Genomic DNA, 16367 nt, shown 5'->3' with positions numbered 1-16367 from the left:
AGTTCAAATGAGGGATGAAAAAGAATTCTTTCTTGGACGTAAAATCCGTACTTGACTCAATTTGAGAAGCAATGGCAGGCTAAAGCTAAAGAGAGAGTCTTTTGGCTATGCAGAAGAAGGAGCTCTTAGCAATTGAATCAGAATAGTCTGCCCTTGCCCCAACATAAGGTGGAGCCTTAACCCGACACAAGATGGGACCCTATTAGGTTAGGATAGTGGGCTTAGTCAGCCCAACAGAAGTTGTCAACCAAAAAGGAGAAGTTCCCGTGATTTAAGGTGAATCTTTGGCTTTGAGAAAGAAGCACGGGCCTCCGCTTGTATATATTATTTATATATCCTTGATATTTGCATTATCTCTCTTAGTCTCTTGGATTCATATATACTTTTCCAACGTAGTTCCGGATTTAATGACCGGCTTATTCCCGTTCCTGCCAGTCTTGAGTGTAGGACCGCACGTGGGTGATGCCGGCGCATCAAGCTCGGAGGAGCGAGAAATTCTGCAGGGGTCCTATTCAAAATCTGGGTATAGATGCCTGGGACACAGTAGGCTCCCCTTTCTATTTTGCCGGGGTGGTTCACATCCCTGGTGAAATAGAGGATCCACTCACCATAGAAAGGTTATCCGCTTTTAATCACTTCTTGACCAATTTGCGATATGATTTTTATGGTGGGGTTATACAGCCGGGCTATACCCAATCCCTCCAACGGGAATTGGACTGCACTCCTGCAGAAGCACTCCCGACTAAGTTCGACTCGATGCTTAGTCAAGAGCGCGCCAAGTTTTATACCCGCTAACCTAATATGTTGTCCAAGTTGCCAAGAAATCGTTTTTTTCTTCTTTTTTTCCGGTATGTTGCTCCGCGAGCAAGGAGCGAAAGAATGAAGTGTGCTGTGGTGATGTCCGAATTTGAACCTATTTTGATCTATTTAGTGATCAGTTCGCTAGTTTCTTTGATTCCACTCGGTCTTCCTTTTCCATTTTCTTCCAATAGTTCGACCTATCCATAAAAATTTTCGGCCCACGAATGTGGTTTCGATCCTTCCGGTGATGCCAGAAGTCGTTTTGATATACGATTTTATCTTGTTTCCATTTTATTTATTATTCCTGATCCGGAAGTCACCTTTTCCTTTCCTTGGGCAGTACCTCCCAACAAGATTGATCCCTTTGGATCTTGGTCCATGATGGCCTTTTTATTGATTTTGACGATTGGATCTCTCTATGAATGGAAAAGGGGTGCTTCGGATCGGGAGTAACCACTAGTGATAGGGCAAAAATAGGGGGGAAGGACAAAGGAAAGAGCGATGCCTACATTAAATCAATTGATTCGTCATGGTAGAGAAGAAAAACGGCGCACGGACCGTACTCGAGCTTTGGATCAATGTCCCCAGAAGGAAGGAGTATGCCCGCGTGTTTCAACGAGAACACCGAAAAAACCGAATTCAGCTCTACGTAAGATAGCCAAAGTACAGTTGAGCAATAAACATGATATATTTGCTCACATTCCAGGCGAAGGTCATAATTCGCAGGAACATTCTAAGGTCTTAATAAGAGGAGGTAGAGTCAAAGATTTGCCAGGTGTGAAATCCCATTGTATTCGAGGAGTCAGGGATTTGCTGGGAATTCTGGATCGAAGAAGAGGCAGATCAAAATATGGTGCGGAAAAACCCAAATCGATATGAATGGAAGATGCCTCTGGAACTTGTTTTTCTCGGTCAGTATAAGGAAAGTTTCTCGAGCTCAGGTACGGGCGACTCAGCCACATGTGCTCGACTGAATATGCAGCCACTACATATATATATAGGGTCTTGTTAGGTTGAGATTATTTAGCTAAATTGAGAAATGAGATGCAATATGGGCCACTAATCCACAAGATTAACAAAATGTCAACAAATACCACATTATGTCAACAAGGGGGTATAATTGTAATTTCATTAATTAAAAAACTTAAAACATAAAAACGTATTTCAATCCAATTTCTTAAAACCTCTCTGCTGAAAAATCTTCAAATCTTCATACAATTCATACCATTCGAACCCCTTCAAAATCTGCAAAATCTCGCTGATCTTCAAAATTCAAATCGTAAACAGTCAAACAGAGTTTTCTACAATGACGATAGAAGAGCAAAATCGAAAAGAATCGGTTGAAACATCGATTGAAGCTGAATTGGCTGAAGCAGCGATCGAAGATAACATTCCAAATCGGCGACGGTTGAAGCGACTTATTCAGGTTAAGAAATTGATTCAAATTTTAAGTATATTGCTTCGATTTTGGTGTATTAAAACACATCTGGATTTCTTTTTTATGAATTCGATTCCTGCTAATTTTTTTTGTTGATTAGTGATGGTAGAATCGGAAGTTGTGGATGATTGAGAATTTGACATTCCTGCTAAATTTGACAAAAATAAATTCATCGCAATTTACCTCCCAGAATTTGGGGCCGATCTGGTTGCGACATTGATGTGGAATTGTGGATGATTTCTCTGATTTTCTTTGATTTTGGGGGGATTTTCCTTATTCGATTTCATTAGTAGTATGATTTTGATGTGATTAATACTAGAATAATCAGTTTTCTTATGAATTCAATTTCTGATGATTTTTTTTGTTGATTAGCAATTGAAGAAGCGCAATTGAACATCAGAGGACATCAAGCATCACCTTCCAGTTAAGGATTTGTTTAAATTTTTAAGATTATTGACATTTTATTCAATAGCTATTGACATAGCTATAAAAGTATACATCTGTTAACATGATATTGTATATTGTTGACATAGTGTATGTTTGTTTGAATGGCTGTTGACATAGTTATACTCACATTATAAACAGGATCAATTTCACTAATTAGACTGTGCATTATAAACAAGATATTGACATAGTGTATTCTTGTTTGAATGACTGTTGACATAGTTATATTCACATTATAAACAGGATCGATTTCACTAATTGATTGTTGACTGTTGATATGGCGCTGGTGGTACCAGTCGTTGCCGTTAGCCATCAAGAGGCCGCGGCCGGTGAAATGCTTGGAGCCCTGCTGCTGGAGCCAGGATTTCACGGAGAGGCTGCTGTATTTGGACAGAAGCTCCGTTCCAAAATATGAAGCGTTTTTCTGAATGAATAAATGAATGATGTGGTATATATATATATATATATATATATATATATATATATATATATAAATGAATGATGTGGTATATATATATATATATATATATATATATATATATATATATATATATATATATATACTGTATGTTTTGGACCAGAGGATGTAATGGGGAAGGAGACGGGAGATGATATTGTGGTGGAGAGAAAGGCAGTCGTTGGCGGTGAAGTTGGGTCCATTGAGGAAGAACAAGTGCCTTAACAACAAATGCCTGATGTTGATGACAGTGGTGTTGGGTCTTCCCAAAACCTACTCCCAAAAGAATTCATACAAAATGTAGTGAAAACCATTAATCACATGAATTACGGAAAGATCAATCTTGTCTAGGTCCTTAAAGAAGCTCCCTCACACATCAAATCTAATTTTTTATTTGGATTGGTGTGTGATATGGCTAGATCTGCACTTGGAAGCCAAACGACTCCACTTGAATCTGTGGCCGACAAGTTTTTTCATTTGTCCAAGACGTTCCTTCAAGACAAGTCTGATACTTTTGATCACTGGAAAACAATATCTGAATCAATAGTTATTGCTGAAAAAGAAAATGAAGTTCTTGAAGATTTGACTGAATTTCCAACTTTTAAATTTGGACATTTCTTTGATGAAGTAAGTACATCATTTTGTTTACATATGTTTCTCTGAGTTGACATTAGATTACTCCTACAGTTTATATACTAACATTGTAGAACTAATTTACAAGCAGTATGCAGAAGAAAGAAACAGAGAAAATATCCCTACATCGCCAGGTTATGATCCTAAAGGGGTGAGCCAATGAATCAGCCTCTCCTATCTCACCACCCGCTGCAGGCCCAATGGATGACGCACAAGTTGAAAGGAACAAAGAAAAACAACAGGAGAAAGGGAAAGAGAAAGAAGAGAATATTGTTAAAATAAAATAACTATAACTAAGATTAAATAGTATATTGTTTTTATAAAATGACTGAATTTTTGTTGACATGGCTTGAAAGTGTAGTTGACATTTGGTTATAATTGTTGTCGACATGATTTGTACGTGTTGTTGACATGACTTATAATTCTTGTTGACATGGTTTCTATGTGTAGTTGACATGGCTTATAATTGTTGTTGACATGGTTCTATGTGTAGTTGTCATGGCTTATAATTGTTATTGACATGACTTATAATTGTTGTTAACATGGTTCTATGTGTAGTTGACATAGTATGTAACATAGTTGACATGGCTTGTACGTGTAGTTGACACGATATGTACCGCAGTTGACATGACTTGTATGTGCCGTTGACACGATATGCACCATAGTTGACATAATTATATTAGTTGTTGACATGACTAGTATATATAGTTGACATGATTTTTAACTGTAACTAACCTTAAAAACATGAATTATAATTGAGCATAATTAAATTATATGTTTAAGTAATCTTAAATTATATGACTACATCTCCATGTGTTAGTAATCTTAAATTATATAGTTTGATGAGTTTTAAAACTATTATTGTGGATTCTGAATTTTGAACTTAGCAGTTATATCAAATGTTAATCAGTTCAACAAATTGTATTGAAATGTCAACAACCTATAACCAAATGTCAACGGCTTGTATAAAGTGTCAACAACTCAGAAAATAAATATTATAATTAATAAAGAAAATTATAAGATAGATGTCATTAGAGAGCAAAATCAAATATCAACAACTAATAAGATAATGTCAATAACTTTTAGTATATGTTAACAACTAAAAAACAACTCTGATTGTTGTAGACATGGCTTATACGTGTAGATGACATGACTTATAATTGTTGTTGACATGGTTTCTATGTATAGTTGACATGGCTTGTACGTGTAGTTGACATAGTGTGTAACATAGTTGACATGGTTTGTACGTGTAGTTGACACGATATGTACCGCAGTTGACATGACTTGTATGTGCCGTTGACACGATATGCACCATAGTTGACATAATTATATTAGTTGTTGACATGACTAGTATATATAGTTGACATGATTTTTAACTGTAACTAACCTTAAAAACATGAATTATAATTGAGCATAATTAAATTATATGTTTAAGTAATCTTAAATTATATGACTACATCTCCATGTGTTAGTAATCTTAAATTATATAGTTGGATGAGTTTTAAAACTATTATTGTGGATTCTGAATTTTGAACTTAGCAGTTATATCAAATGTTAATCAGTTCAACAAATTGTATTGAAATGTCAACAACCTATAACCAAATGTCAACGGCTTGTATAAAGTGTCAACAACTCAGAAAATAAATATTATAATTAATAAAGAAAATTATAAGATAGATGTCATTAGAGAGCAAAATCAAATATCAACAACTAATAAGATAATGTCAATAACTTTTAGTATATGTTAACAACTAAAAAACAACTCTGATTGTTGTAGACATGGCTTGTACGTGTAGATGACATGACTTATAATTGTTGTTGACATGGTTTCTATGTATAGTTGACATGGCTTGTACGTGTAGTTGACATAGTGTGTAACATAGTTGACATGGTTTGTACGTGTAGTTGACACGATATGTACCGTAGTTGACATGACTTTTATGTACCGTTGACACGATATGCACCATAGTTGACATAATTATATTAGTTGTTGGCATGACTAGTATATATAGTTGACATGATTTTTAATTGTAATTAACCTTAAAAACATGAATTGTAATTGTAATTACCCCTCACTGAGGCAGCCTGGACGCCCTCATCAGCGAGTAGCACGGAGGCAAGTCTGACAACTTGTATTAAAATGTCAACAACTTATAACCAAATGTCAACAATTTTCAGCCACTCATTCACAATTTTCGCACAATGTCAACTACTCAAACATTATGTCAACTAGGGGGCATAATTGTCATTTTCGCGATGTCAACTACGGAGACATTATGTCAACTATAATGTCAACAGCGAACATTATTTATGTCAACTATGATGTCAACAACAAATTTTATTTATGGGAACCACGATGTCAACAACAAACGTTATTTATGTCAACTATTATGTCAACAACAACATTTTACAAATAATTAATGTCAACAACGAATATTTTCATGTCAACGACCTATATTATTTATGTCAACAACAACATTTTACATATAAATCATGTCAACAACAACGTTTTACATATAATTCATGTCAACAACAATGTTTTACATATAATTCATGTCGTTGAAGCCGGATTTGACTGCAGAACAATACGGCAACGATCCAAGGGCCTTTGCTGCGAAGTCCGCTATACGCTCCCTCACAGCTGCTTTAGACTTGTTAAATGTCACCTTCCCATAAAACAGTTCCTGTTTTAATTTTCAATCAATCTCAAGTGCAATTAGCATGTTATGCAGCATTGCAATCTTCAACTAAGTAATTCGAGCTTTATACTACACAACCGCGCTTGAAAAAAAAAAACCACACACAAGATTTCATGAAGTATAAGATCAAGAACCGATGTAGGAGATTCACAATGTACCTGATGGTGGAAAAAGGCTTCCAATACATGGAATGTTGATGAAGAGTTGATCTTATTAGCTATATGCAGAGCCTTAGAAGTTGCAAATGAATTATCATGATAACTGCAATCCAATCAGATTCATCTCTCAAATTATGCAAATTGCATAAGCAAGCAATCATAAATTGGAATAACAAATCCTACAACATAATGGGAAAATATGTAAACAAACTGAAACAGATAATGTCAACTATAGCATATCTTAATTGACCCACACCAGCACCAACATCTCAGACATTATATCATGGACTCTCAACCCTATCCATAACACCTTCCTCCACCAACAAACACCACAGCAGAGGTTGTTCAGACATGGGAGGTTGCATTTTTCATATAACTATTTTGTATATCAACAAAATTTCAACAAAGAGTATAGCTACATAAAATATTTAACAGGTAACATACATCAGACATCCTATCATGGACTCTCAACACTATCCCTAACCCCTTCCTCCACCAACAAACACCACAGCAGGGGCTGTTCAGACATGGGAGGGTTCATTTTGCATAAAACTATTTTGTATATCAACAAAATGTCATCAAAGAGTATAGCTACATAGAATATTTAACAGATAACATACATCATGCCAACAGATTTGCATTTATGTCAACAGAACATCAATTTAAATATCAATAGTGCGTTTATGTCAACAGAGTATAATTCACCAACATAACACAAAAAAATTATGTTAATGAAACAGAATATCAACAAAGAGTATAGCTACAGAGTATAATTCACAAACATAACACAAAATTTGACAGGTAACATACATCATGTCATGTCAACAAAGTATAATTCACCAACACAAAACAAAAAAATCATGTTAATGAAAATCAAACCAAATTACCTCCACCATTCGTCGACGTCGACTCGGAATAAGATGAAGAATCCATCAGATAACACTTAGGTGTTGATTATGAAGTGAAATCGAAGCTAAAGATGAAAAGCAAAAAAAATAAAAATTGATTAGGAAGAAATTTGACTGGGCATCAACAAATAAAACATAAAAACAGAATCAAAGTAGATAAAATCGACCTAAAAACTTCAAATTCAACACCGAAATCCGTCGATTTGTCTTCTGTTCGAAAATTGATATCCTGGGGAATCGTCGAATCAGATATCGTTCGAATCGTTGAAATCGTCTGCGTTCTAATTTTTTAGTCAATTGAATCAGAGATCTCACGAAATCGCAATTCTCACCAAAATCGCAATTGAAAGCTGAAGAACTTCAAAATCGGTAAAATCGACCGAAAAACTTCAAAATCAACACAGAAATCTGTTTTTCGAAAATTGAATCGCAAATCAGATATTGTTGAAATCGTTGAAATCGTCTGAGTCTAATTTTCGAATCAATTGAATCATAAATCGTTAAAATAGATTCAATCAGTGATCTGACGGAAATTGCAAAATCTAACAAGAATCGCCAATCTCATGGTAATATGCTGAAGAAACCTATATTAAAACGCGAAAAGACAGTTTTACCCTTTCATATTAAATTAATCTGAAAATATTTATTGTGTGGCAAAATCTGGACCACTCATTTAATAAAAATGAGTGGCTGATATTGCATCTCATTTCTCAATTAGCCTAAATAATCTCAATTGATCACAATCCTATATATATATATATATATATATATATGGTCTTGTTAGGATGAGATTTTTTAGCATAATTGAGAAATGAGGTGCAATCTCAGCCACTAATTCACAAGATTAACTTAATGTCAACAACTATCACATTATGTCAACACGGGGGTATAATTGTCTTTTCATTAAATTATATTTGAAATCATTTTCTAAAATCCTCTCTAAACCTCTAGCTGCAAGTCTTCAAATCTTCAACATTCAAATCTTCAAATCTTCAACATTCAAATCTTCAAATCTCCAAATCTTCAACATTCAAATCTTCAAATCATCAAATCTTCAACATTCAAATCTTCAAATTTTCAAATCTTCAAATCTTCAACATTCAATAAAATAACACTTATTAAAATGTCAACAACTAAAAAATAACACTTACAATTCACATATCAATACCGAGAATATCGAATGTCAACAACTCGTATTAAAATGTCAACAACTAACAAATAACACTTACTATTCACATATCAATACCGAGAATATCGAATGTCAATAACTCGTATTAAAATGTCAACAAATAACAAATAACACTTATAATTCACATATCAATACCGAGAATAACTCGTATTAAAATGTCAATAACTAACAAATAATATTTATAGTTCACATATCAATATCGAGAATATCAAATGTCAAGAACTCGTATTAAAATGTCAACAACTAACAAATAACACTTATGATTCACATATCAATACCGAGAATATCGAATGTCAACAACTCGTATTAAAATGTCAACAACTATCAAATAATACTTACAATTCCATATCAATACCGAGAATATCGAATGTCAACAACTCGTATTAAAATGTCAACAACTAAAAAATAATACTTACAATTCACATATTAATACCGAGAATATCGAATGTCAACAACTTATAGTTGACATTATATGTGTATAGTTGATATGAATTGTATATGTAGTTGACATGATTGTACACATAGTTGACATGATTGTACACATAGTTGACATTATATGTGTGTAGTTGACATTATACGTGTGTAGTTGACATGAATTGTATATGTAGTTAGACATACATTATATATGTAGTTGACATTATATGTGCGTAGTTGACATTAACAAAGGAATATCACCAAACATCTAGAGTGCATTATGATTAAGCTAGATTCTCCAATCTAGCTACATCCAACACAATTGATAATTAAAAAATAACAATTATTTTTATCTAATCACAATTGATTAACACCAAATTCACTTTCCAGAAACACAAAACAGAATTTGAAGTTTTTTTGGAGATTCAACTACTTAAGTTCAAGTTTGCAGAAATAGGAACAAATCCAACCTCAAACAAGCAAATAATTGAATAAGCAAACACAATTTGATGCAATATATACTGCATTTATCAAAATTAACACCAAATACACTTTCCAGAAACAGAAAGCATAACAGAAATTGAGAATTGATTTATATACCAACACCACCATAAAAAAAATCTGAAAAATCAGAGACGGACGTAGTCGGTTACAGCAATCCGCTACAAAATTCTGAACTTATTTTCATATAGTAGAGAATCAGCAACTCCATTATGATCACAGATCTGACCTCGCTTACGCTCGCGATTCACGCCGGAGAAACAAAATTTCTAGAGAAAAACAATAAACTAATGATTTCTCCTACGAATTGAACCTTCACTCATAGCCAAAAATAACGAGATTTCTCGAAATCCAAACAACTGCATAAAAAATTCAATCAAACAGTTGAAGTTTCTGTTTCTTCAAAACTCAGTGAAAGCCAATCAAACAGTTGAAGTTTCAAATTGAAAAAATCACAATTCGCGCTTCTAATCAAATTAGCATTTCAATCTGCCAACGTTGTGCGAAAACACAAAATTAGATGAAGCAGCATACTTAATTCGCTCTTCTAATCAAATTAGTTTTGAATTAGTTTTGAGGCTACCGGAAAAGATCAAGAAAATCACACAGCTCCGATTCCGGCGACAACGCTGAAAAATACCTGAGAGATCTTTGCTCTGAAACTGATAGATCAGACGTGTGTCGGAACATCCTCAGATCGGAGGTGCACCGCTTCGATTCCGACGGCGACAGAGACATCGCCTACGGCATGATCGATCTGACGATAGCGAAATCGAAGGAGATTCACGGCAAGCTTCAGCCGCAGCATCAGCTTGATGCGCCACGACCTCCGCCGCGTCACCCCGCCGGAATCGCCTAGCTCTACAACTCGCATCTTCTGCTTGTGACCAGCGTCGGCGATGCGCTGGTAGCCCTTGCGGCGTCAGTAGCCTCTGATTCCTCGGTAGACGGTGGCGGAAACGCCTTCCATTGGCTAATTGGTTAAAGATTTGGTGAAGGCGTTGCTTTAATGGAGGAAAATTGGGAATGAAATTGAATTGGAGTGCTGGAAACCACGTTTCATTTGTTTTAAACTTAAATTATCATTCTGCCATTTCATAATTAATTAATCTAAAATATTTTTCATGTGGCAAAATCTGGGCCACTCATTTAATAAAAATGAGTGGCTGATATTGCATCTCATTTCTCAATTAGCCTAAAAAATCTCAATTAATCATGAACCTATATATATATATATATATATATATATATATATAGTCTTGTTAGGTTGAGATTTATCAACCTAATTGAGAATTGAGATGCAAAGAGATGCAATCTCGGCCACTCATCCAGAATATTTGTGAAATGTCAACAGCATGTAGTTTATGTCAACAGAGGGGCATAATTGTAATTTTATTATTTTTATAAAAAAAAAAATTTATTTTATTTAATTTTTTTTAATTTATTTTAATTTTTTTTCGTTTTTTTATTATTTTTTATTTTTTTAATTTTTTTTTTTCAACTACATATACAATTCATGTCAACTACACATCAAATGTCAACAACTTTATTCAATAAATATTATTTGACATGATTGTACATGTAGTAGACATTATATTGTGTAGTTAACATGAATTGTATATGTAGTTGACATGGATTGTACACATAGTTGACATTATATGTGTGTAGTTGACATAATTGTATGTGTGGTTGACATGGATTGTACACATAATTTACGTCAATTATATGTGTGTAGTTGACATGAATTGTATATGTAGTTGAAAAATAAAAATTAAAAATAAATAAAAAAATAAATAAAAAATAAATAAAAAAATTTAAAAATAAATAAAAATAAATAATAAAAAATAAAAAATAATTTAAAAAAAATTAAAAAAATTAATAAAAAATTAAAATTAAAAATTAAAAAAAAATATTTATTGAATAAAATTTACTATGATATTACCATTCTGCCCTTTCATAATTAATTAATCTAAAGATATTTTCCATGTGGAAAAATCTGGACCACTCATTTAATAAAAATGAGTGGCTGATATTGCATCTCATTTCTCAATTAGCATAAAAAATCTCAATTGATCACAATCCTATATATATATATATAGGGATGTGATCAATTGCTAACTAATTATCAATCCAAAATTGAGACCAATTTTTAACCAATAGATTAGAAGATCTTGTGGTTGATATAATGTCAAGTGTAATATATTTTAAATTTAAATAATTATTAATTAAATTAAAAGGGTATTAATGTCAAATCCTATATGTAGTAATTATAACTAACTACTTTCTCTCTCCTCAAAATTATCTCAAATCTTTAAATTTACGTAACTCTCTCAATTTAAATTATTTTTTCGCAAAAAATATATCAAATTATAGACAATTTAATAAGGATTCCAACGAGATCTCAATTGCATATGTTCCAACGATGTTCGGGTGATGAAATTTGATAAATTATATTTCAATTTTCGTACATGTTGATAAGCAGCTTTTATCAACAAATGCAACAAAAAATCTCAATATATTGTAGGCAAAATCTCAATATTATGCATGTCCAATCTCAATAAAAATGTGTTGATATTTTCTTGTCCTTGTGTTGATATTCTAATGTCATATTGTTGATATTTGTAATACACAATGTTGATATAAAAAAACACTCACGAAAATTATCATATGATAACATAATGACGATATTACCCTTTTGTTGATCTTTTGTATACTATTTATTGAGATTTGTGAGCTTTAATCTCATCCACTCATTTTAAAATCCAATGGTGGAGATTTAGTCTCTTTTTTGGATTAGGGTGCTATAAACATTAGAATAGGACCCTATATATATATATATATATATATATAGTAGTGATATGGGGAAAGTGCCCCTTAAGTATATAACTAGAGAACAAATCACAGCCACAGGATCAAGAAAATCAAGGGCTAGTTTTAACACATGAGATTTTCGAATTTGAAGGAGAAATCAGTTCACTCTATCACAAATTTACTTCACTATACAAGGCGGGGGTATAATGGACATTTCACTAATAAAATTAGGGTTAACAATTGAATTAATTTCTCATTTGCAGAATTCATCTCCCACCATCACTGCTCTTCCCGTCGCCTCCATCCATAGTCGTCGTCGCTTCCATCCACCGTCGTCGTCGCTTCCATCCATCGTCGCCATCGCTTCCATCCATCATCGCTGCAATCGCCGTCGCCTCCATCCATAGTCGAACAATGAATTCAAATAGAAAGATTTTTCAAAATGTAAGTTGTTCTTCTAGTTTCTGATTTAGATTTCTCATTCTTATTTAGATTTAGTTTTGAGAATTCTGCAAATTCAAACGTCGAGAGTTTTTAATAAGTGAGATATGCAGTAGTTTATTATGGAATCCAAATTTAACAGAACAGATGTTAGCTTACAGTTAATTACTACAGTTAACTACTTCTATGTTATGTGTAGGTTTTGATCGACAGAAAAAAAAGAAAAACAACAACCGTAGACTCCGATCGTGAGTAACAACTACCTGCTCTGTTTTTCATTTAGTGAAGTATTACATTATTAGAGTGAAGTGTCTGTGATCTATGCTTGTAGTGCTTTGTTTTTCCATTTCAATGAAGTAAAACATGGTTAGAGTGAAGTATTCCAGTGTTAGAGTGAAGTGTCTGTCATCTATGCTTGTAGTGCTTTGTTTTTCCATTTCAGTGAAGTAAAACATGGTTAGAGTGAAGTATTCCAGTGTTAGAGTGAAGTGTCTGTCATCTATGCTTGTAGTGCTTTGTTTTTCCATTTCAGTGAAGTAAAACATGGTTAGAGTGAAGTATTCTAGTGTTAGAGTGAAGTGTCTGTCATCTATGCTTGTAGTGCTTTGTTTTTCCATTTCAGTGAAGTAAAACATGGTTAGAGTGAAGTATTCCAATGTTAGAGTGAAGTGTCTGTGATCTATGCTTGTAGTGCTTTGTTTTTCCAATTCAGTGAAGTAAAACATGGTTAGAGTGAAGTATTCCAATGTTAGAGTGAAGTGTCTGTGATTTATGCTTGTAGTGCTTTGTTTTTCCAATTCAGTGAAGTAAAACATGGTTAGAGTGAAGTATTCCAGTGTTAGAGTGAAGTGTCTGTGATCTATGCTTGTAGTGCTTTGTTTTTCCAATTCCGTGAAGTAAAACATGGTTAGAGTGAAGTATTCCAGTGTTAGAGTGAAGTGTCTGTCATCTATGCTTGTAGTGCTTTGTTTTTCCGATTCAGTGAAGTAAAACATAGTTAGAGTGAAGTATTCCAGTGTTAGAGTGAAGTGTCTGTCATCTATGCTTGTAGTGCTTTGTTTTTCCATTTCAGTGAAGTAAAACATGGTTAGAGTGAAGTATTCTAGTGTTAGAGTGAAGTGTCTGTCATCTATGCTTGTAGTGCTTTGTTTTTCCATTTCAGTGAAGTAAAACATGGTTAGAGTGAAGTATTCCAATGTTAGAGTGAAGTGTCTGTGATCTATGCTTGTAGTGCTTTGTTTTTCCAATTCAGTGAAATAAAACATGGTTAGAGTGAAGTATTCCAGTGTTAGAGTGAAGTGTCTGTCATCTATGCTTGTAGTGCTTTGTTTTTCTAATTCAGTGAAGTAAAACATGGTTAGAGTGAAGTATTCCAGTGTTAGAGTGAAGTGTCTGTGATCTATGCTTGTAGTGCTTTGTTTTTCCAATTCAGTGAAGTAAAACATGGTTAGAGTGAAGTATTCCAGTGTTAGAGTGAAGTGTCTGTCATCTATGCTTGTAGTGCTTTGTTTTTCCAATTCAGTGAAGTAAAACATGGTTAGAGTGAAGTATTCTAGTGTTAGAGTGAAGTGTCTGTGATCTATGCTTGTAGTGCTTTGTTTTTCCAATTCAGTGAAGTAAAACATAGTTAGAGTGAAGTATTCCAGTGTTAGAGTGAAGTGTCTGTGATCTATGCTTGTAGTGCTTTGTTTTTCCAATTCAGTGAAGTAAAACATGGTTAGAGTGAAGTATTCTAGTGTTAGAGTGAAGTGTCTGTGATCTATGCTTGTAGTGCTTTGTTTTTCCATTTCAGTGAAGTAAAACAGTGTTAGAGTGAAGTATTCCAGTGTTAGAGTGAAGTTGGTGTATTTTCCATGTGCTTTTGACTTTTTTTGCGTTGGATATCCTTCCAAATAGGGTATCTTATTGGGAATTTAGTTAATGATGTCTTAATCTAACATGTCAAAGTTGAGGTGCTAAGATTGATTCTGAGCCGTTGATATTGGCACAAGTGTTGCTATTGATTTAGAGTGACACTTAATTAACCTTTCATTTCATGGTTAAAGTGAAGTGTTTGTGATCCATGCTTATAGTTTCTATAAATGGCAGGACAACTATTAATCTTTTGAAAGCTGTTGATATACTTAAAGGAAGACGAAGAGAAAGATCTAGAGCAACGAAAGTAGAGGCCAAGATGATGATTGGAAGCTTGGCGTCTATGAAGGCGAAGATGTACCAATTTGATATATTCATAACATGTTTCATTTAGTTCATTGTAAACCGTATTCAGTTCATTTAAATTCAATATTATGTTTAGAGTGAACAGATTATGCTTAGAGTGAAGTCACAACTTGGAGATAGATGTGGAAAAATTATTGTAAACTTCAAGCGTTCATGACCATTTGTATGAAAATGATATAGTTCATAATATTTGTCATTATATTCAATATAAAGCTCATCCGTTTCAATTAAATTAAATATTATGTTGACTATTTACTTCACTGTAGAGCATATTTGTTTCACTATAGAGCATATTTGCTTCACTATAATTCACTGTAAGGTTATTATACTTCATTGTAAACATATAATAGTTCACTATATGCACAATATACTTCATTGTAGTGAAAAAATAGTAAACTATAAGGCATGTTCAATTTACATCACTATAAGCACAATATATTCCACTGAAAATGAAAAAAATAGTAGACTATAAGACATGCACAATATACTTCACTTTATGCTCAATATACTTCACTTTATGTCCAATATACTTCACTATATGAAAAAAAACAGTACATCATTAGAACATTACACTTTATGCATAATATACTTCACTTTATGCTCAATATACTTCACTTTATGCAATATTAAAAATCATATTTATTTCACCGGAATGAAAAGACAGTACACCATAAGGTATGCTCAATACTTCACTATAAGCATTTAATAGTTCACTATATGCTCAATATACTTCACTTTATGGGCAATATACTTCACTCTATGAAAAAGCAGTACACTATAACCAATATTCTTCACTCAGATATTAAAAATCATTCAAAAGTGAACTAAACATTCTACAAAGTGAACTATTTCTGCCAGATTCCCACTGCCTCTGTTTTGTTTTGTCTTTCATCTTTTTGCAGTACCTCGAAGGATTCATGATGAAGGACGATCGACTATTAGCGATGAAATCGACTATTAGCGATGTAGAAATCAGCTCTTGCGATGAAAATTGATATAGCAAATCGTGAAATTAACAATTGACAAGGGAGAAATCAGCTCTTGCGATGAAAGTGATATAGCAGTTCGTGAAATCGACAATTAAGATAAAGAAATCAGCTCTTGAGATGAATATTTTGCAAGATGTAATTGTTGAACATGAGCGTGAGCGATGGAGATTGTAGCAAATCTGCATAAGTCTTGTTGCGTCTTGCTGAAGCGATGGACTCCGTCGAGGAAGAAGAGGATTCTCTTGTTGTTGCGCAAGACGTTGG

At 33.5% G+C, this 16367-nt stretch overlaps 2 protein-coding genes across 2 annotated transcripts; both read left to right on the top strand.

Annotated features, from left to right (window-relative positions):
* Positions 1 to 888: 888 nt before the first annotated feature.
* Positions 889 to 1391, top strand: LOC125209450 (NADH:ubiquinone/plastoquinone oxidoreductase, chain 3 protein). The gene is given in 1 exon segment (XM_089063268.1): positions 889 to 1391. A coding segment is annotated over 1 exon segment (357 nt). The 5' UTR covers positions 889 to 897; the 3' UTR covers positions 1255 to 1391.
* LOC148933660 (Ribosomal protein S12/S23 family protein) lies at positions 1303 to 1695 on the top strand. The gene has a single exon (XM_089063267.1). It carries the CDS (start codon positions 1303 to 1305, stop codon positions 1678 to 1680), a length of 378 nt encoding a protein of 125 aa, XP_088919393.1. The 3' UTR covers positions 1681 to 1695.
* The last annotated feature ends 14672 nt before the right edge of the window (positions 1696 to 16367 follow it).

Source organism: Salvia hispanica, chromosome 1 (genome assembly GCF_029641045.1).
Source record: "Salvia hispanica isolate PSC_SH4W2 chromosome 1, Shi_PSC_v1, whole genome shotgun sequence".
In the NCBI taxonomy this organism is placed as follows: Eukaryota; Viridiplantae; Streptophyta; class Magnoliopsida; order Lamiales; family Lamiaceae; genus Salvia; species Salvia hispanica.
The sequence above is the reverse complement of the archived record's forward strand: the minus strand, read 5'-3'. Positions and strand labels throughout refer to the sequence as shown.